The 23,133-nt window shown below is 38.0% G+C and overlaps 1 protein-coding gene across 4 annotated transcripts in view; it reads left to right on the forward strand.

Annotated features, from left to right (window-relative positions):
• Positions 1–23,133, forward strand: part of dpp6b (dipeptidyl-peptidase 6b) — a 130,355-nt gene that overhangs the window by 99,941 nt on the left and 7,281 nt on the right. For all 4 annotated transcript variants that reach the window (XM_077520617.1, XM_077520627.1, XM_077520600.1 and 1 more), the window contains exons 2-16: positions 1,796–1,910; positions 5,237–5,335; positions 8,759–8,853; positions 8,955–9,029; positions 9,137–9,189; positions 11,070–11,151; positions 13,892–14,012; positions 18,311–18,465; positions 19,853–19,950; positions 20,037–20,163; positions 21,097–21,135; positions 21,239–21,346; positions 21,413–21,504; positions 21,624–21,671; positions 22,370–22,482. In XM_077520617.1, coding sequence (XP_077376743.1) covers positions 1,796–1,910; positions 5,237–5,335; positions 8,759–8,853; positions 8,955–9,029; positions 9,137–9,189; positions 11,070–11,151; positions 13,892–14,012; positions 18,311–18,465; positions 19,853–19,950; positions 20,037–20,163; positions 21,097–21,135; positions 21,239–21,346; positions 21,413–21,504; positions 21,624–21,671; positions 22,370–22,482 — 1,420 coding nt within the window. The remainder of the gene's footprint in view (positions 1–1,795; positions 1,911–5,236; positions 5,336–8,758; positions 8,854–8,954; positions 9,030–9,136; positions 9,190–11,069; positions 11,152–13,891; positions 14,013–18,310; positions 18,466–19,852; positions 19,951–20,036; positions 20,164–21,096; positions 21,136–21,238; positions 21,347–21,412; positions 21,505–21,623; positions 21,672–22,369; positions 22,483–23,133) is intronic.

Consider the following 23,133-nt stretch of genomic DNA (forward strand, 5'->3'; position numbering starts at 1 on the left):
AGTAACAGTTTGAACAGTGTAAATTAGTATGCCATCTAAATACTAAAGGTGGCATTTCTTTTTTAATTGTTTTGATTCAGTATGAAGAGCCCAGGAGAGGCACAACCCTAAAAATTGGGTTTTGGGTTATTCTTTTGACCCAACTTTGTGCTTTACATGCATAATCCAACAACTTTGTCGGAAAAAAAAGGTTGTTTAGTGGGTTATTCATTTGAACTAGCTTTTTGGTTTAAATAAATAAACCAAAACATTGGGTCTTTTTGCCCCCTTTTTTTTTTTTGTACCCGTTTTTAGAGTGTATGAAAGTGTATGGAATAATCAATGTTGTGTAAACATTTTTGACTCGAAAATAAACTTCAACAAACAAACAAAAAAACTCTTAAAGTGATACTTGACTCATGGGACAATTTTCAGCAGTGAAAAGTTTATATTTTGTCCAGAAGGAATTTGATAACGTCATTATTTTTCAAAGTAATTTTTCTACTTGCTGTCAACTGATGATGACATCACCTGTGCTGATGAAGTAGGAAACGGCCAATCATGGCTCACCTGCTTTCTGGGTTTGATCAGTAAACTGAGCCATGATTGGTCGTTACCTACTTCCTCAGCACAGGTGATGTCATCATCAGTCGACATCAAGTAGAAAAATGACTTTTTAAAGGTACTTGTCAAGACGCTATCGATGACCCTGCACGATCGGTGACGCACATGCGCTGAAGATCGCCAACTATGGCAACCACACAAGAACAAAATACCTTTTATATGCCTGCGCAATAGTGAAAAATCTCTTAGATTCTTGATGCATTATAAAGAAACTATTTTAATTTGACAGGTTTTAGACGAACGTTTTACTTTTCATTACATTCCTAGTGAGTCTTTATTGTTATAATTTACAATTAGTCTGCAGTATTTTTATTGTCTTTAGAACAATGTGTGCCTAATATCATAGGATAGGGTTTGAGGGTGGGTGAGGCAGGGGGGGTCTTTTAAAACGCACACACCGCAGACTTACTGTAAAGTGCAACAATGCAGGTCAAAAGTAAAATGTTCATCTTATAGGAGTAAAAATTACTTAGTAACTTTAAAATGCATCAATAATCTATCTATCTATCTATCTATCTATATATATATATATATATATATATTTATTTTTTTCCATGTTGTATCGTGTTTTTACAACTCGCACTATCACGCACGCAGATAAAGGTATCTGTTCTAGTGTGGTTGCCATAGTTGGCGATCCAAGATGGCCGATCTTCTGCGCATGCGCGTCACCGATCGTGCAGAGGTCACCGATAGCGTATTATTGTACTAAGTACTAATTGTATGTGAAAAAATAATGACCTTAACACATTAATTGTAGACAAAATATGAACTTTTTACTTCTGAAATTGACTCAATGAGTCAAGTATCCCTTTAAATATATTTGCTGTGTGGCATTATGGGAAAATTGAGGAACTGCAGATGTAATACTCAATGAGAAAAATTTTGAGTAAAATTACTTAGTGAGTTAAATTACTGAATTTTGGAACGTATTGCTATCATGTTACTCAGATGTTTAAAAAAATTGTTTATGCATGCGCAAGTCAATACCCCAATACAATATGGGAAAAAAGCTTTTTCCAAACTTATTTGCCAGCCAAAAATGTTTAGTCCGCATTGGCAGTTCCACTGTTATGTTTCAGCTGTATCTAATGTTATGTCCCATACTAGTCGACAGACCTGAGAGTCTTGTACTGTAATTGCAAATGTGTGCATGTGTGTGTGTTATGTAACATGTGATGTCTTTGACCAGGACCTGGTGGGCAGCGCACCGCCACAGAGGAACTGGAAAGGAATCGCCATCGCCCTGCTGGTCATCCTCATCATCTGCTCCCTGATCGTCACCTCCGTCATCCTGCTGACCCCTCGTATGTGCCGAATACAATAATATTCATACAAATGAATAATAATAATGTGTGAAACCAGTGAAATTTGTTCTAGTTTCACTTGCACGTTGTTTTTCTTCCAACTTTTTCAATGTGACTGCTCGGTGTCAAGGCTGGTACTATTATGAGCTGATTCCCCTCAAAAAGAAGTTAATGTTTAATGGAGATGACGTCCTTTTGTCAAGCTAGCGCAGCTTTTATCTTCAAGAAAAGAAAAAAAACAAACTTTTGTGCAGATCTCGCTTTGCTCACTCTTCGTCTCCTGCCATCGGCTGATGACACACCGGCACACGTTTACGTGTCAAACCTGACAAAGAGCTTATCTTCTTCAGCGACTTTTTCAACTCCAGGGCACTCAAAGCCGCCGCAAAAGACGTCCCCGCTGCGTTAGCACGCATTCACGCACACCAGCTTTGTCTTTGGGTTCGTTTTATCTTTGTGATCTTCGGCTCGACTTGTCGCTCGTTTCTTTGAGGGGCTCGTGAGCTACACCGCTGATGCAACCACATCAAGAGAACAGCAGCTCCCTTTCTTGTCTGTGTCCTTGTTCCAAGTTGCTGTCCAATAGCACAAGTGGACAAAATGTGAAGTGGGAGCTGTTTTGAATCGCCATTTTGTTTTGTGAGCAAAAAAATTTGTCTTGATGTCACAAAAAGGCAACAGCAAACTTGACAACATCCAGCCACCATCCGTTTATGTGGTTACCTCGCAGTGAAAGTAAAGCTGAAGTTGAAGCTGAAGCATAAGATGTCGATAAAGAAAAATGGAGGAAATTGGATAATTTCCCATCACTCCATCGTCACATTATTGGAGATGTAAAAGTAGAAGAAAAAGAGTGAGGTGGGATGGCGGGCGCTGCTTTGGACCAAAAATGGAAAAAAATAAAATAATAATAATAATAATAATAATAATAAATAAAGTAAAACTTAAGATGGATATAAAAATATACATAATAAAAAATTTAAATACAAAAAAATAAATGGAAATAAAAACAACATAGATGAATAAATAAATAAATAAAAGTAATAAAATAAATAAATACAAAAAATAAATGTGGAAATGAATACAAAAAAATATATAAATAAAATTAAATGTCAATCAAATAAAAACACTCTCATATGTATTTATTTCATGCTGCAGACACTCTATTTCACAAAGCAGGTTCAACAAACTGTGAGATTAACCCCGAGCAAAGAGTTGACATATCCTCAGATAGGAAACTGCGTTTTCGCTTCCAGTCCAGCTGATTCCAGTGAGTTACATCAACGCTGAGTAGTTACTCCCAGAGTTAATAGACCGTCTCAATGGAGCCCCGATTCGTCGAGTCACCATGGCAACGGGGAAGCCGAGCCCGGCGCCGCCCTCTGCTTCCGCATTGCTTTTTTATTTATTTTTTTTGCCCCTTTCAACCGAAAATCTTAATGCGGTCATATGTCGAATTTGAATATGTCTTTATTTAAAAAAAAAAGAAAAGAAAAAAAAAAGTGCAACACTGTAGCGGCTCCCCATAGAGCAGTGCTTCTCAAATAGTGGGGCGGGCCCCCCCAGGGGGGCGCGAGGCTCCATCAAGGGGGGCGTGTTTGACCTCGGGGAACATGCTTTGTTATTTTTTTATTTTTATTTTTTTGTTTGTTTTTTACTGTCCTAGAATAAAGTGCAATTGCACCTCCACTGCATTTGGGGGCAGTGGTGCTCTCATTATTGGTGTGCGCGGGGAGCATTCGCTTGGTGGTGTAGGGGTTTTGTTTGCACTGAGCATGCGCGCTTTGCACACAGCAAAAAAAATAATAATAATAATAATAATCAGCACAAATTATTTTATATTTTTGTTTTGCAGGTTAAAGTTTTTTTTTGTTTTTTGTTTTGTTTTGTTTTTAATATTGTGCTCCTGAGTTAATGTTGGGGATCAGTTTGAATGCATTATTATTTATTGATTTTATGTAATTTTATTTTTCTGAATCATATGGTTTGACATGATCAGTCAAAAAATGTTTATAGTTTAATTAAGGATTTAATTTATTTTTTTTAATTTCAGATGCACTTTAAATCTTTTCTATTACAGTTAATAAAGTTATTCTTTGTAAGTTGGTCCATATTTCTTTCTTTTTTTTATTATGCTATACATTAATAAGGATACAGTGTTATGCAGAGGTGTGTTTCTAACAATTTTATAGACAAATTATACTATTAATAGTCGCACGGGGGGGGGGGGGGGGGGGGGGGCGGGGGGATGTTTTCTTCTTTCTATGGGGGGCATGACAGAAAACAATTGAGAAGCACTGCCATAGAGGAAGGCGGCGTGGGAAAACATTTGCTGCTCCGGTCAATGAGTAAATTTAAATGTATGCGATCACAATATTACAGGGGAAACCTGTTGAATGATAGCTCATTCATTTCATTTAGGTGTAATCCTGCGAGGGAGAAGCGCACTTGATTTAAGATGAAATATAAAAACAATATTCAAACGAGTATAAGAAAAAAATGGAGCGCAAACCTGCTCCAATGTGAGCGCATTTGACTACATCCGGTAATGTTGAAAATCGGATGAAGTTGTGCATGTAGATGATGGACTGTGATGTGAAACGGGTACCGCTCAAAAAAGGGAACTGTGTGTAAATGCCAGATATTTAATTCCCTGCGCAATATTGCGGCACCTTCATCAATAGGTTCATTGTCAAAATGACATGCCATGTTCGTGACAAAAGTGGACTTTACGCGAACAAACCTGCTACCGACCAGGTTAGTTTGATGGACCATGTTACTATGGTAACAGACCGAGAGCTTTAATGACCTCTTTTTATGAAACAGACTAGTTCCCTCTTATCCTCTGGTTTCAGTTACCTCCCTTCCTGAAACGAGTTTCCCACTTTTCAGGGTTTCTTTACCCAGATTTCTCACTAAACCTGCTTTGTGAAATACACCCGCTGTCAGTATGAAATCCATCAAGAAATGTTATTCAAATATTTTATTTTTTTTGTATTTAATTTTTGAATTATACTTTTATATCTCTTTTTTTTTTATTTTCACATTTATTTATTTATTTATAGTTCTGGCATTTTTGATCCTCCATACCCTGCCCCCCAAATGACACCCAAATAAAAAAATAAAATAAAAAATCTGTAACAAAAAAGTTATCACTTTTTTTTCTTTTCCAACTTGTAAAAGTGGTTTGAAATGTTAATCCAATTTCAGAGGAGAGACGTGAAGCTCTTCCCCAGACGCACGGCGACACTATCTGCACTTTACAGCCGCTGTCGCCCGCGTGCCACTTTTGATTTCGCCTTTGCTCTTTGACATGCGCTCGACAGGTGAAGATGAGAGTCTGGCCCTCAAGAAGAAGGTCACCCTGGATGACGTGTTCGGTCCGGACCTGCGCATCCACGACCCGGACGCCGCGTGGCTCAGCGGTGAGTTGGAAGAGAGAAAAGATATCCGCAAATATTCTTCTGATGGCCAAGTCTGCTTTTATTGTTCTGAAAGGTTGAGGTTTGTTTCTTGGACTGGATAGGATGTTTCATCATGCGGTTAATTGCACGTCCAATTACGAATAATACGTCCGGGCAATTTTCCAAATGAGTCAGAAGCATGCCAAATAACATCTTTAAGGCCAATTAAATGTGTTTTCCCAACAAATTACTTGACATGAATCAGGAATTAAACTGTTATCTTTGTAAAACACAAGTTAGTCGTTCATTTGAACTGACATTAAAACTATTTCATGTAAATGTCCAGGAAAAAAAAAACTAACATTTTATTATTTATTTTAGCAATAATGATTTTAATTGCTTTAAAAAAATTAAAGAATTATTTTTAAATAGTTAACATAATTTTATTATCAAGATCCTGGAGAAATTAGCTTCAATATTGATCTTGTTTTAAAAGTCAATTTATATCACATTAATGTGGAATAATTACTTGGCTTGGCTCACAATCAAATGTGAAAACAAATAAATCATTTGAATGTTTGAAGTTACAAATGAACTAAAATATGCAAATGAAGGCATAAAAAGGCTTCCCTTATAACCTAAGACCATTAAAAAGTATCCAGTCAAAGTTAACTAAGGGTGAAGTGCATAATCTCTATGACAAATAACACCTCTAATGCTAAGCTAATGCTCTCGTGCTTGATATATTATGTATTCAAGAATGCCTGAATGTCATGATTAAGAATTAAACAGCTTCCTAATTGTTTGATTTGTTATCATTTAAAATCCTATTTGAACTTTTAGTATAATTTATCGTGAGTGTAATATATTCAATTAGGCGTGAAAATACAAACAAACAAAAAACAAAAAAAACAAGAGCAGCATCATTAATGAGTTACATAGCTTTTAAATGGCCATTAAAACATCTGGTATAGAAAGAGGAACCGATATTTCCATACTATCCAAAACAAACGTGACCACAACCATCCACATTGAGCTTTTTTGAAGTGTTTGTCTTAATATGGACGTTGCTTGTTCAGGTGAGTTGCAAAGTCCAGCCTGGTCACCTTCAACAGGAAATTAACATGCCAACAAACACAGCGCCCTCCATGTGGCCAACTGAGGAAGTGCACAGTTATTTTCTAGGCTTCCAATATGTAGTGCATGTGATGTTTGTTTGTTTGTTTTAATTAGCCAGATAATTGTTGCTTTTTGTAAATGTCATTTCTAAACAATTGGAATAAAACTATTAGAATGGAAAGAATTGGTAAAATAAATGAATTATTTATTGCAAAGTTGTGCTCTATTATTTTGTTTACAAAGGATGGACGGACGATGGATGGATGGACGGACGATAGATAGATAGATAGATAGTTATTGTTACATAATTAGGTAACAATATTAGATTGCTAGCTAACAATAGCTATATATAGATAGATAGATGGTCAGTCCCACCCTCCATTTTTACAGAGTTTCTCCTGGCCCCTATTAACAATTGTGAGCTGATGTCACATGTCAAAATGGCGGACTTCCTCGGGGGTGATATGATGCTCTCTGTTCATTGAAAGGCATTGGACTTTGGATCGTTGAAATTTGATTGGAGAGAATTTATCTTGTTTTCCAAACGTGATGAAATGTCGTCTAACTACTATAACAGTCTGCCTGGTTTGTATGCTAGTCACAGGCAAAAGCAATACAGTACGCCATTCGTTGTACATTGTATTGCAAAAATACCCAGATGTTCGGAATTGTCAGTTCCTGCTGACTTTTGGCAACCGCTATTCTATTGTGCCAAGTGAAATATGCAGAGCAAATGCGTTCCAAAAAATGTTGCCGTACCAGTATTTCAGTGACTTAACTAGTTAAAAAGTTACTCAGTTATTGAAAAAAAAAAAAAAAAAAAAAAAAAAACTACATTTCCTATATTAATGACATATGAATGCGTGACACGCATCGTAAGATGCCCATCAGTCAGGAAGTTGATGAAAGCGTTCCCTGTGCCTGACGAAATCATGGCGACATCGCTTCTCGCGTCTCCATTGAAAGCAATCCGGTCCCATTTGGGCCCAATGACCTTCCGATAAGCAGCCCGGTCGGATGCGCCCGCTCCTCATCAATATTTTTGCCGGCACGCCGCCGATCCCCGCTGGGCCGCTACTTGCCTCACTCGTCTTTGGACTCACCTCCGACTCGCCGGCCGCCACGTCAAGACATCGGAAAAGTGTTGAAGCGTCACAATAAAGACGAGTGCTTCTTAAACGATCGCGCAACATTATGTGCTCTAACTAAGATATTGCACTATCGCTCGGCAACATCTGGGACTTAATCTCCCTTAATCTTATGCAAATCTTCTTTAAGTACAAACAGAATGGAAGTTTGGCAGGCGGAACAATCGCTGCTACTCTGCCTGACCCTTCGTCTCACATCCGCCAGTGTGAAAAGGATTTACTTCATTACTTTAGGAGCGCTAAGTCGTATATTTAATCCCATGAATGTGAGCAATTTTATCCTGCTTGATAACTCGGGAGATCTTTATTACCGCTTATGTCAACATTTCACAGATTGTTGCTCAAAGGTCTCATTCATTTTGAATGCATACAATCTAACTATTGACATTTTGACTATGCTTATTTTCATGGGTGTCAGGCGATTAAAATTTGTAATCGTAATTAATCGCATGACTTCAATAGTTAACTCACAATTAATCGGAAATTTTATTTCTGTTCTAAATGTACAATAAAATATTTTTTTCTAAGTTTTCATACTCTTAACATAAAAGGGGGGGGGGGGGTGTTATGCTATTAGAAATATGACTGCATCTTTTAGTCATTGATACAGTAATTTCATCATCATAAAATTGAATTAAAATTAAAAAGATGTACTGCATGGGAAAAACAAGTGTGATATTGATTTGTGTTGAGGTCATTTTTCCGCCACTAGATGGCACAATTGCATTTGTAAGACGGTGGCGGCTCAATGCATTTTTATTTTCATATTTAGACCTATATAATCTTTAACATGAAGTAACTTGTGAAAATCTGCAGCTTTTTTTAAATTGATCCTAGTTGCGACTGAAATTCATTAATCCAGTCATTAATCACATGTTTAAAAAGAATTAGTGGCGTTAAAGGAACTTTAAATTAACTCAAAATTAACACATCAATTTTGATGCTTCTCATTATAATTATTATATGTTGAAGTTCAGCCGAGTCATTTTAATTATTTTTATTTATTTATTTATTTAATTATTTAATTCTTTAATTATTTATTTATTACTTCCACCAGTGACCAGCACTGATTTAAAAATATTTTTTGCCCCTTGAGATAATTTTGCAAGCCTGATCTGGAGAAATGAAAAGTGAATGACGTCACCATGAAGCACGTTTCGTTATTTCCCTGGTGCAGGTAATGAGTTGCTGTATCGCACAAGGGAAGGCGACGTCGTCAAGCTCAACGTGGACACGGAGGAGAAGCGCGTTGTCGTGCCAAACCAGATGTTTGTGAGTCCGCCTTAAATGTCTCACTTGGAACACAGTTGAGGTGTCATTTCCTGTGTTTTTTTTTCTTTTTTTTTGTATGTGTGTGTCTCTGTTCCTTCTAGGAAAGATCGAAGGCTGCCAGGTACCAAGTGTCACCTGACCTGCAGCAAGTGCTCTTTGCTTTTGACTTAAAACTGGTGAGGACGTCAGCATTTTTCCTTCCACGACAGATTTTCTTTCTATTTTATTTTATTTTTTTCAGATTTTTCTATGCATTTGATTGTCATCTTGTTTATTTCTGCAGATCTACCAACACTCCTATGTGGCCAAGTACATTATTTACAGCCTTGTAACACAGTAAGACATTTTATGTATTTATTAATTTATTTATTTATTCTTGTCTTCATGCACACGTATGACCTGACAGAATTACAGCTGCAATTCAATTTTGCATAGTCAGTGGCGTTCCTAAGCAACTTGGCACCTTAGGCAGGATTTCTGGTAATTGCACCAACCCCCCCACCACACACACAAACACACACACACACACAGTGTGCACAACTTATTAGACCAACCACAAACCCGACCCTGCACAATTTATGCTGCTTTTCCATTCGTCCCGCATGGCACGCTACCACACCAAACCTCACGCAATCCATCCACAAGCACCTTTCAAATTGTAAATACAGTTAAGCATTGTTGTAAAACAGTATTACATTTATTGAACATACTGTATTTTTATGACTTTGGCGAAGACCGGTGGGCGCCTCTGCCTCTCTCACTTAAAACAAGGAAATGGGCGTGTGCCACAGCGTTGCTTGATGCATTGCTGTCGGCCAATCAGATGACAGGTGACGTCACAGCCACGCCGACTGGCGCTGCAGAACCACTGCCAAAAGGGTTGTAAACAACGGTTACAACGGAACCGCTCGGCCCCGAAGGCGTGCCATGGAGATGCTAAAATCCGGGGACAAAAAATGCCCCTTCGATGTGGAACCGGTCCGGTGGAAAAGCGCCATTATTAGACCAACCACAAAATATTCATCAATAACTCACACAGGGCACACAGTATCTTCACGTCTCTGGAATTTTAAAACTGCAGTTGCAGTGCAAAATTAATAATGTAGTAATTGTACTACAATAAATCCCTGTATGGGATAATGCAAGCCTAGCAAAGAACATTAACTTAATTGTTTGCATCAACCATTCAGAGTTTTATCTCAGTGTCGTGAATCGGGACTTGCAGAAGTTAGTTTACATTTCACAAGAATTGTTTCTTCTTGTGTTCTTTGCTTTCATTTCATTGTTGATGGCTCTGATAACTGGTTCTAATAATGCAGACCAATCTGATTAGCACTCAGTACCTTATGGGAGAAAATTTATATTCACACTCTTACTGATGAAATCTGCATTTAGAGCATCTCACACACTTATTTTATACTTATTAGTACAACTGGACATCACACAGTGGCATTTTCGCTGTAGAGGAAGAAAATAACATGGAAAGTATGCTGTGGAAGTCAACTTACTGTAAGTGTGGCAACGCAAGATGGCCGCCGCCAGTTTCACTTTTTGCTACAGCATGAGCAGCCCAGTTTATTTATTACGTCCATGCTGTATCAGCCTGCGAATCCACCTGAGAGTTTGACCTGATCTTTTTTTTTTTTAAGCTTTGAGCCAGGACAGCATAGTAGTTTTCATTTCATTTTCGGAACTAAAGAGCTACGGTTGTACACGTGTGTGGGTCGGCTAGTATCGGGCTAGGTAGCATCACGTTTATAGCCGGCGACTTGAATGACGTATGCGTGATTTTCTCGCAAAGCACAGATCTTCAGGGGGGATCGCAGGGCTTCCATACTATATGTAAATCCGTGAATGAGCAGCGCTCACCGGAACAGCTTTTGAGGATTAAAACACTAATAATAAAAAAATTGTACTCTCCCTGTCGCCCTTTTTGCTCACGAGCGCCCCGAGCATCTGCCTAATCCGCCTAATGGCAGGAACGCCACTGTGCATAGTTCTCAGTCATTTCACATGTTTTTGGTAAACATGTATTATAGAAAGAATTCTCTGAATTGACTTTACAGGGTCTTTAAGGCTTTGAATGCTGCATTAGCCTTGGCCTACGGTAGCTCATTGTAGCAACAGTGACACAATAACAAAAAATGTGTTGTTGCACGGCACAGCTATCAAAAGCGTCCAGTGCACATGGTTGTGTTATTGTTCATCTTCCGCAGGGAAACCTGGTCCTTGAACCCTCCTGAAGTGCATGAGGCTGTGCTGCAATTTGCTGGATGGGGACCCAAAGGCCAGCAGCTGGTAAGGACAGACACGTACACACTTGCTGGCCGGGCTGATACTGTTTGGCTGGATTTACACTGCTGAATTCTGATTATTTTGTTTGTTTTATTTATTTATTTTCTTTTTTAAATACCCTGCATGTGCAGATGTCCCAATTGTCTTTTATTTAATTTTTTTATTATTATTTTTTTAACCATGTGGTGTACTGTGAAGCCAAACTTGAACTTTCAAATGCATTTCACCATCTGGACTGAGGGGGGCGCACAGGGGATGGTGAGCACCAACACGGCAGATGGCTCCTGTGGCAGAACCAATCATTTGGATTGTTGCCGCGGGAACCAAACACATGGCCCAGACTGGCGTACGTGTGTGTGTGAGAATGTCAGTGTGTGTATCATCAAACACTTTGGGCACAGATTTTTTTAGCTGAGTCCAAGCAGATAAATAGAACTCGTGTGTTGAATTAGTTTTTTGTTTGCGTGCGTTTGGCATTTCAACACTCTCATTGATATGCCGGGTCAGCAGGATCAAGATCATTACCACGTTGTTTACTTTTCTTCTGCTAGCTTTTAAACCCAAGAGTTGAACAACTGAGGTTTTGTTATTTTTCGCTCCAGGGCTCCCTGTGTAGTTGTGAAGTGTCATTGACTTTTAAGGCAGCGTGCTGAATACGGATCAATACTTTGCACACGTGCGTTTGTTAAGTGACAGGACCAGAAGCTAACTCATGAATGCTAAAAGCTAATTCGTTAGCCTTGTATTTCATATAAAAAAAAACAGTTTGACCAGGTATTCTTGATGTCTTGTACTAGTACCCGCTTTGTCCTCACTAGCAAGACAATTCAGGACTTAGTAGAATGACTAAGGTGCACTAGTAAAATAAATGTCTTCACTCACTAGTAACTCAACTAGGTTCTACGAGTAGTCTTCCGGCACCAAAATGCCCATTTCGACTTTTGCCTCCCTACTAGCATACATTAGTCTTACTAATATGATATCACAAAGTTGTCCTATTAGTGTGCAGAAAATATTGTACAGCAGTGGGGGTAAAAAACTTCAATAAAAAGATGCAGTTGATTTACTAGTGTGCTGAATTGTCTTACTACCGAGTACAAAGAACATAAAAGTACACTTATAACAAAATGGATATCAATGAAATGCCCAATACGTTTCCATAATGTCATGAAATGAATATTATTGGCTCGTTTGAATGTGCAGCCATTTTGTACAAGCACTGTACAAAGCAATGTTAGTACTGATGCAAGTATTTGTACATGTCCTGGCAGGTCCATTAATATTAAACACAGCTTTAAGTACCAGGGGTCGCTGTGGCGATGATAGATAGGCGACATTGTTCTTGCCGAAGCATTTAAAAATCAGTATTTTAAGATACAATTGTTGCTTATTGTTAAGCTAGTGGACCATTAGCATGATTTTGCATGAGCTTTATTAAAGCACAGATGTTAAAAAAAAAATGTAGACACTTCTTTCTAAGTTTTTTTTTTTTCTTAAACTGAATACATACTTTATCATTATATTGAAAGACTGCAATAGAACACTGCTAGCAATTGTTATTGTTAAGCTAGTGGACCATTAGCATGACTTTACATCAGCTTTATTAAAGCACGATTATGTAAAAAAAAAAAAAAAAATGTAAACATCTTTTCATGTTCCTACTTCTTTCTTAATGATTGTTTTAACTGAATACATCATTTATCAATATATTAAGACTGCAATAGAACACAGCTAACAATTGTTACTTATTGCTAACCTAGTAGACCATTAGCATGACTTTACATCAGCGTTGTTAAGGCACATGATAATATAAAAAAAAATGTAAACACTTGTTCATGTTCCTACTTCTTTCTAAATGTTTTTTTTGTTTTTGTTTTTAACTGAATATATCCTTTATCAATTTGATAAAAGACTGCAATAGAACACCGCTAGCAATTGCTACTTATTGTTAAGCTAGTAGACTATTAGCATGGCTTTACATCAGCTTTGTTAAAGCACATGATGATGTAAAAAAAAAAAATTGTAAACACTTGTTCATGTTCCTACTTCTTTCTAAATATTTTATTTTATTTTTTTGCTGAATACATCGTTTATCGATGTATAAAAAGAATTTAATAGAACACCGCTAGCTGAAACTTCACTAATTCATTCACTCATTTATGTTCACAATGAGACTTTGAGCTCTACTTGTCTTTTGTCTCAGTCCGATTTGTTTACCCCGATTTTTATTCCATCTTCTTTACCAACAAAATGATTTGGCCTTAAACCCATGAGAAATGGAGGCATTAATCACGGTGCGCACCGCCAGCATGTAAATGTGTGTGAAGTGGAGCATCAGATTTACAGAGATGAAGATGCCCTCATTAAAGCGCAAGCAATTACCCCGCTGTGACAGAGCAATCAGCGAGGTGCGCACGCACCTGAAAGCGAGATTATATTGATGTACCAAAAGAGAGACAGTGACGAGAAAGATGAAAATGAAAGCAAATTAAAGTATTATTTGACAAAATTGTCAATAACACATGCACCTAAACGGCTCCATTTATGCCTCAGTGGGATTGTGGATGTATTTTGTTTTCTTGAACCCTTTTAGCATAATGCTAATTAGATGAGCTTATTTCTTCAATTGGAAAAGTTTGATTTTCACCCTTAACGACTCACGAAGCAGATCCAGCAATTGTACTGGATGTCCTTAGATTATTCAGGCATATGATGTTGACTGTTTGCTTGCATTTGTGTCCAGATCTTCATATTTGAGAACAACATCTACTACAGAGCAACAGTCGAGAGTCGCACCATCCGCCTGGTTTCCACCGGAAAAGAGGGCGTGGTCTTCAATGGCCTGGCTGACTGGCTCTATGAAGGTACCGCTTCACTGCACTTTTTGCATTGAACTGATGGGAACTTGTTTCAACATCAACTTTATGTATTGAATTGGTTTGAGACGGAATTCCCATCACAACTTAAAATTGTATCAAAATATTAAAACCGCTGTCGATGATTCAGTGCAGTTCTTTACCCTGCAAACTACAACAGCAGGAGGAAGAATATTCACACTCTACTGTATATTACTGCAATATGTTCTATTTATTCCCAGTCTATTTTTCTTCAATCTTCTGCAAAAAAAGGAATGTTGGAGTGTGTGTGTTTTTGTTTTGTTTTTTAAAGTGTTTCAGTCACTGGTGCAGAAACATGCTCACGGTGAAATTCATTTTGTGAAAGATGCTTCTTGCAAGTGATACTCGTACAGCAAGCAATGTCAGCACAGCACTTTTAATTCATTCATGGCTACCGGTGCAATTTAGAGTCCACTTTGCGATTCTTTTATTTGTTTGTGAATCTCTAAACGGTCTTGCCCCACCTTACCTAATATGAGCTCCTGCATCCCTACGCACCTGCCCGGTGCCTCAGGTCACCGAGCAGGTCACCAGATCGAGCCTTTTCAGTTGCCTGGCCCTCCCTTTGGCTAAATATTATATAATCTTTCCCTCTATCCACTTTTAAAACCCGTCTTAAAACATATCTGTATTTTTTGTTCTTTGACTCATCATTTCAGTTCTTTATGGTGTCTGCTATTATTTTGTGTTGTTAATTTGATAAAAAAAATTTTTGATTTACTTATTCAATTACTGACTCGTTATTATTTATTCATATTAATTTTAATAACTTAGCTGTCAACATTAATTGATTAATCAACAAGTAATCAAGTAATCGTTTGGAGTCTTTTTTTTTTTCTTTTTTTTTTTTTTTACATTTTAAGTTTTCCAAATCCATTTCACTGTTCACTGATTTGTGTTGTCCTTCATGAAAGAAGACTGATTATCTTATATGTTAAATCAAAATAAGACATTTGCAAACATCTGTTTGTACTTTGGAAAACAATGACTGAACTGGTAACATAGTATAACATCATTCATCCTTTTTTTTTTTAAATATCACTATACGAACACATAATAAACACTAATCACTGGTTACTAAACAGTAATCGGGGAAAGAAATGTTTTTGTAATACTTTAAAGCAAAATTAAAATGAATCAGATTAGTCTATTAATCAATTGAATAATTGGTAGATTAATAAATTCTAAAAAAATATTTGATCGTGACAGCCAGCAATAATTTACTTGTATTCTGACTTATGATTTTTATTTTATTTTGTTATTCTTGTTTCACATATCTTTACTGCATGACTGAATTCTATTGCATGTACAGTACTTTGTATGCAGCAATGCTTGTTTTATCCATCCATCCATTTTCTTGACCGCTTATTCCTCACAAGGGTCGCAGGGGGTGCTGGCACCTATCTCAGCTGGCTCTGGGCAGTAGGCGGGGTACACCCTGGACTGGTTGCCAACCAATCGCAGGGCACACAGAGACGAACAACCGCTCACACACACAAGCACACCTAGGGACAATTCGGAGCGCCCAATTAACCTGCCATGCATGTCTTTGGAATGTGGGAGGAGACCGGAGTACCCGGAGAAGACCCACGCAGGCACGGGGAGAACATGCAAACTCCACCCAGGAAGGCCGGAGCCTGGACTCGAACCCGAGTCCTCAGAACTGGGAGGCGGACGTGCTAACCAGTCATCGAGCGGCGTGCCGCTGCTTGTTTTAAAGTGCTTTATAAATAAAGTTGAGTAGAGTTGAGAGACAAGTGATGTCATCTAGGAGCAGCCAATAGAAAAATCACATTCAGATGATGTCACTTCCTTAGGCGACAATTTTGCGTGCTTGACTTTTGTCTCCAATGGTAGATCTTGCCTGCTTTTCATTTAACTCAGCTGAAATGCAACGCTAGGTAAGAAACACGTTAATTTTTTTCATTTTACGAGGGTGTTTATTAAATATTTCACACATGTAATAGACATTTAAAAAAAAAAACTAATACTGAAAGTAACTAGAGGCAGGGACCATGGAATGAAGCGGAACAGCAAAAGAACTTCCGCGGCAAAGCGCCTTGAATTGGAGAATTGCTGGCGGATTAAATTCTGTTATATTTGCAGATTTACTTACAAGTAACGGCATGAATAAACCATCCAAGTCCCCGCCGAACCATTAGTTTTTCCTCTGCTGCTTGTGTCCTCCACTTCTTTCTTAAAATGAACAGTCAGGGTTTTGGTTTGTGAGATGAATACATGTTGTCGCTCCTGTGAACTCATCACTTCCAAATATGGGCACGCTGGAAACCGGCCATTCACATTGGCACGTGATTCTTTCATACTGAGCGAGCGCAGTGTGAAAAGGGCTTAAAGATTGTTGCGGCCCGGGGCCAGATCAGACGACACATGAACAAAACATTTCTCATCATTAGTATTTATCTCATCTAGAAATATTTTCATTTTGTTGAATGTTTTCCAAATGCATTTGTGTTATTTAGCACCCCGCCGTCATTTATGATAAAGCGTCGAGGTTCATTTCAGCAGTCAATGGCGACTTCTTCTTTTCTGTAATCATTCCCAGGGGGCTTTTCATAATAATCACTGAAATGTTGTGAATGTGTAATGCAATTACAAAATGCCAGTTATGAAGGGAGCATCTGTAATTTTGGTGAACTGCTGAGGGGGGTCGGCTCTAATCGTGTCCTTATTAATAGGATTATTTCTTTTTTGTGGCTCCCAGGAAGCTAAATGGAAGACATAATCCATTTTCATTAGCGTGCAAAGATTTGTTTTGTGGCGCTCTTCCCGCTGCCTCGTCAGGATTTATCACCCCGACACAAATCATGCCGTTTATTCTTGCGCGCGCGCACGCACACGCGCGGAGTGAAGGTTAAGGTTGTATTGTCCCTCTGTGCTGCTCTCATCCTTGAGCTGCACAAATGAAATGTGATTTATTTGCACTTTATTTTGCCATGGCAACTTTGAGACATCATCAAGGAACATGCAAGGGCTGTGCCAGATGATCTGGTTGTCCACGATAATATGAATAATTGTTCCTCCTGGATGACAGCCCATTGGACTACTGTACTCTGATGCTAACGCTAACTGGCACTACGAAATCAGGTCATTCAGCCACTATACTCAAATGCTATTCAGTATACACAAAACCTTTATAGATAAAAACACAAATCATTTTTTTTTGTTTACCTCGTGCGCAAAAAATGAGCAATTATCACAATTATCAACAGGCTGCTTTCCATAAGGCCATAGTGCCCCCTGCTGGATTCAACTATACTGTTAATAAATTGGACCAATAGTACCACATAATCTTTTTTATTTATTTCTTCATTGTTGTGAGTTTATTCATTATTATTTTCAATAGTATATTTTAAATGATTTATATTTATGTTGTATATTTACATTTTATTTATACATTATATCGGGTTCGGATGTTCAATCCCACTTTTTTTTCAGACCGAAAAAAAAAAAAAAAAAAAAAAAACTTGTGCTCAACTCTTGAGTAGTCACCAGTACTGATACCAAGTACCACTAGTACTTTTTCGGCATACATTTCCCCCCAAAAAATCCAATGACAGATATTTAAAAAAAACAACCTTTTATATCCCATTTCAAAAATCGCATTTTTTTTTTTACAAAAATTGCATGCAATTTATGGCAATTTTCTATTGCAATTTCTTGTTCCTAATCATACAACAGCCACAAGAGGAGAGTACAAAATACCTTGAAATAAGGCCAAGTATCGGCCCATACGATACCTGGTATCGGTACTCGCCCATCCCTAATCAATATGCAACACTTTATTTGTAGAATTCTCTGCCATTGCTCACATTTTCAAATGATCACTTCTACAACATTCCTAGGAAATCACAATGTCCCATAACTGGTGAGCGATTGTAAGAACAGGCCTCCTTTTTTAATTATTTCATTACTTTCACATTTTCAATAATATTCAAATGATAAGCGGTTTAGATAATGGATGGATGGAAGGATGTTTTAATATTTTATATTTCTATGTTGTTGTTTTTTTATTTCCAGCATAGCAAGTTACATTTTCTCAAAATATTTCAATGTTTGAAAATATTCCCATCATTCATAATATGCAAATTATTATCATCACTGTCCACTTGAAAATATTACATCTAAATGAGACCTGTAAAGAGAAAATAGGAACAATATGTGACATAACATTTTCATTCATTCAAAGCAATTAACATCATTTTCTTCGCTTTTGATGTCGTGCTGTGTTGCTTATTTTTGCTCAGAGGAGATCCTGCAGAGCTACGCGGCCCACTGGTGGTCTCCCGACGGCCTGCGTCTTGCCTACATGACAATCAACGACACGCTGGTGCCAAAGATGGAAGTTCCCTTCTTCACAGGGACGCCATATCCCAACACTTTGGAATATCACTACCCAAAGGTACATGCGGATGTTGGTTTTCAGTGAAACCAGTAGGGCCCGACCGATATGCATTTTTTTTAGGCCGATGCCGATACCAATTATTGGCAGAAAAAAAAATACTGATTACAGATTAATCTGCCGATTATTTAAATATGTATATCATGCTTAGAATTAATGCCTTCCCCAATTCCTTTTCAATAGGTACCACTTACGCACAAATTTTTAAAGTTCTCTGCTTTGAATGACAAATCCATATCAAACAATTTCATGAAGTATACAAAGTTATTGTATAGATGTATGTGTCAATAATGAAACCATTCTTACTCTTTTACGACTGCTGTAAAGCAATCACCTTTTCGTTTATATATTTTTATCTTTATCTTTATCTTTGGAGGCTTTTTTTTTCTTTTTTTTTTTTTTAAAGTTTTCCCAAATCCTCTGATTTCAGCATTTCACTGTTCACGGATTTGTGTAGTAAGTCTTGGGACTTACTGGGCTAACCTCGGGGATTGTATTTCGTGACATGTGTTTTAAGACAAAACAAAAACAAAAAAATCCTTCGATGTTTGTATCCTTGAATTTTGAGAAAAAGTCTTTGTATCCTTGAAATATCAACTTTATAATATAACTTGAAAGGACAATGACAAAATAAAAACAATAAGAATAAACTAAAATAATAGCAACTGAAAAAACAGTAAGAACAAACACCGAATGTTCCGTTGTGTTTTGGCCTCCTGGGGGCAGTATGGTGCCGTGCATCCATGGCGTACAAACTTCAAGTGCAGAAGAAAGTTGCGATTGAGTGCTATGAAAATAAATATTTTTTTGACAGATGGGAAGAATTTGTGCTTTTGAGTCGTGTTATCTCATCTGTGGGTATGTGTCCCCACAAAATTTGTGTGTGGATATTCGTTATTTGAAGGAAAAACACTCCCGAAATCGACGCTAACTTCCTGTTTGCATTTTCTAACTTTCTGTTCGCACTAGGCTAGCGATGTTTTAAAAAAAACTCAGCATGTTTTGAATTTAAATATACAGTGGATGTAATTCTTAACGTTGTGTATTTAGTTTTACAGTTAACCACAACTGCGGTGTCATTAAACAGCTTAAAGAACGCTTAGGAACAACAGAATAACATACGCTACACACTTGCTAGTTGCTAATACTATGCAAGCAAAATGGTGCATTTAGGGTACTTTCTCAGCGTCAGAAACTTTGATTTCCCTCTAACGTTTTAAGGGGAAAATAATTGTTTTGGCCGATGTTTGAAGGCCATTAATCGGCTGATTATATTCGGCGGCTGATTAATTGGTGGGGCCGAGAAACCAGGAATTGGCACGCCTGGATTTTGGTGCCGCACCTGAAACCCAAACGGACGTATCTGCTTTCCTTTTGGCGTCTGCAGGCTGGAGAGGAAAATCCTGTGGTGCACCTGTCAGTGGTGAGCCTCAACGGTCCTCTGCACACCGTGGTCATGAAGAAACCCGATGACCCCCGAATCGGGTGAGAGCCCGACTGAAGGCGTCATGAATACGCTTACGTACGTAAGCCCGGCGGCATCCTTGCGTGCTCTTTGTTTTCTTTTCCAGGAGGGAATATTACATCACCGTGGTCAAATGGGCCACCAGCACCAAACTGGCTGTCAACTGGCTGAACAGAGCCCAGAACAACTCCATATTGACACTGTGTGAGGCCACCACAGGTGTCTGCATCAAGGTGAAGCTTTTTTTTTTTTTTGCAAAATGGAATGTGTGGCAGTTGATGTTTCTTGTAGGATGTGGGATAATCGCTTTTAATACTGCCTCGTTCGTTCATATTCCTCAATGTCACTGCTGTCCCTGTTTTTTTTTTTTTTTTTTTTGCCTTATAAGTCCCTAGGATCTCAATTAATCAGGACCAAAGTTGCCATTACATCTTTCTATTTATGTGTCCAGTACATTACAGTAAATTGATAAATCATAAAATCTAATTAATTAATTAATTAAATCTGGAGTTTAAATAAACCATAATTATTTTTCATAATATTTTAAAACAAATTAAAATTTCTGTATAGTAGGTCCTTGTTTAAGACAAAGTTTCATATACTGTTTTTAAGTCAGAACAGTTCCGTAGTGTCTATCAATAGAGTATCCTAATAGTAACATAAATACAGTATTTCCTTTTGTGGAATGCACTTCTAGAATATGTGGAAGAAAAAACATCTAATGAAATGCAACCCCCATTGTATTGTATGAGCCCTAAAAAAGTTAAGATGCATGCAAAATTGACAATCATTAAAACAAAACAAAAAAAAAAGAAGAAGAAGAAATTACATCCAAAAATAAATTAAGGCAATGTTCAGGATTATTAAGGCAATGCTCAGGATTTGCACCAACAAATGCCATGAACATATTTAAAAGGAATAAACGGTCTGGAAAATTAGATATTTAGAATGGCATAGGCTTGACCTTAAAATGTCATTTTAAAATGACTGATTTCTGCCCCCATGTGGTCAAAAGTCTGTTATTACATGTTATATTTAACTATTCTTGGGGTCAATGTGAAATGTAGACCTCCAGAAAATTATTATAAATATAAATACTATGTTTGTTTTGTTTGTTGGCCAATATCTTACACCTGACATGTTTCATATTCTAATGTGTCTTTTAGAAACATGAAGATGAAAGCACAAGCTGGTTGCACAGACAGGTAGGTGTGAAACATCCATGTGTTTTTGCAGTACACGTTGCGCAAAAAAAAATAAAAAAATGTACGCACTGTAAACACACGCAATTTTTTTCCCTCTCTACAGAATGAAGCGCCGCTTTTTTCACACGACAGACACAAGTTCTTCTTCACACGGGCGATTCCGCAGGGCGGGCGGGGAAAGTTCTTCCACATTTCTATGTCCACCTCCATGGTATGTTTTCACATGATTGGATGTTCCTCCTCTGAGCTTCGGTGTTGATGTTTTGTTCCGTCTTAGCCTAACACGAGCACAGACATCCTTCAGTCGCTGACCTCAGGAGACTGGGACGTCACCAACATCCTGGCCTACAATCACCAGAAGAACCTCATGTCAGTCTGGTGGATTACTAACGTTTGCAATGTTGGGCTTATCGGCGCTCAATTTGTCTTTTCCTCTTCCCCCCCACCCCCCACCCCCCATCCCACCACACCCCACCCCCCCACCCCAGATACTTCCTAAGCACAGAGGATGACCCCAAACGGAGGCACTTGTACAGGTAGATGCTATGCTGTTATGTTTAGTTATGCTATGCTATGTTATGTGTATGCTATGTTATGTTTTGCTAATTAATGTTTTGTTTTGCTATGCTATGCTATGCTATGCTAGGCTATGTTTTGTTATGTTATGTTTTGCTATGCTATGCTATGCTATGTTTTGCTATGCCATGCTATGCTATCTCATGTTTTGTTTTGCTCTGCTATGCTATGCTATGTTTTGTTGTGCTATGCTATGCTATGTTATGTTTTGCTGTGCTGTGCTATGCTATGCTATGCCATGCTATGCTATACTATTCTATGCTATGTTATGTTATGTTTTGCTATGCTATGCCATGCTATGCTATGCTATGTTGTGCTATCTCATGCTTTGTTTTGCTATGTTATGCTAGCTATGCTATTTTATGTTTTGCTGTGCTATGCTATCTCATGCTTTGTTTTGCTGTGCTATGCTATGCTGTTATGTTTTGCTGTGCTATGCTATGCTAGCTCATGCCATGCTATGCTATTTCATGTAATGCTATGTTATGTTTTGCTGTGGTATGCTATGCCATGCTATGCTATGCTATCCCATGCTTTGTTTTTCTATGCTATGCCATGCCATGCTATGCCATGCTATGCTATGCTAGTGCCATTATTGTATGGACAAGTGTAGCATACAAGTCGCGTTAAGCCACGTGTGTACAACGTCATTTTACAGCACAGACACGATTCCTCCATTCAACCGCTGCTGCCTGTCCTGCCAGTTCAACTGCGGCTATATGGACGTGTCATTCAGTCACAACATGCGCTACTTCCTGCTCAACTGTAAAGGTGACTGAAGCTGCATCATCTTCTTTTTGTTTTATCACATCTACAGTAAAAACCCCATTCTTAGTTAGCTACTCACAAATTCACATATTTACGTTGTTTTTCTAAGGGGGAACTTATCCCCACATATTTATGATTTTGTGCTCTTTCTGTAATGCCTCCTCTGAAAGATGCTGACAAAGACCTAGCTAATAGGAAAGTAGTAATTGGTGTCGAGGAAGCATGTAGAAGGGATACATCTCATCCCCTCTGCGATCTTCTTATGTCGGGAAGGAACAATGTGTAGCTTTTAGTTCATTTTTTCAGGTTTTTCTCACCCTACCCCCTGATTTTCATGGAAACCGTATATTGAATGTTTTACAGAGTTTTTTTAATCATTTTTGTGGTTTGAAGAAATAAACTGCATCTCAATGGACATCCTACGCATATTTTCATCATTTGTGGGCTGGCCCGGTCTCTATATCCCCCAATAAACTAATATAGTCAATTATAAAAAATAATAATAATCCATGTATTGTTTAAAATCAATTATTTTAACATTTTGTTTCAATATTTAATAATTGGGCGCTCTGAATTGTCCCTTGGTGTGGTTGTGAGTGTGGATGGTTGTTCGTCTCCGTGTGCCCTGCGATTGGCTGGCAACCAGTCCAGGGT

This window comes from Festucalex cinctus, chromosome 1 (assembly GCF_051991245.1).
Source record: "Festucalex cinctus isolate MCC-2025b chromosome 1, RoL_Fcin_1.0, whole genome shotgun sequence".
NCBI lineage: Eukaryota > Metazoa > Chordata > Actinopteri > Syngnathiformes > Syngnathidae > Festucalex > Festucalex cinctus.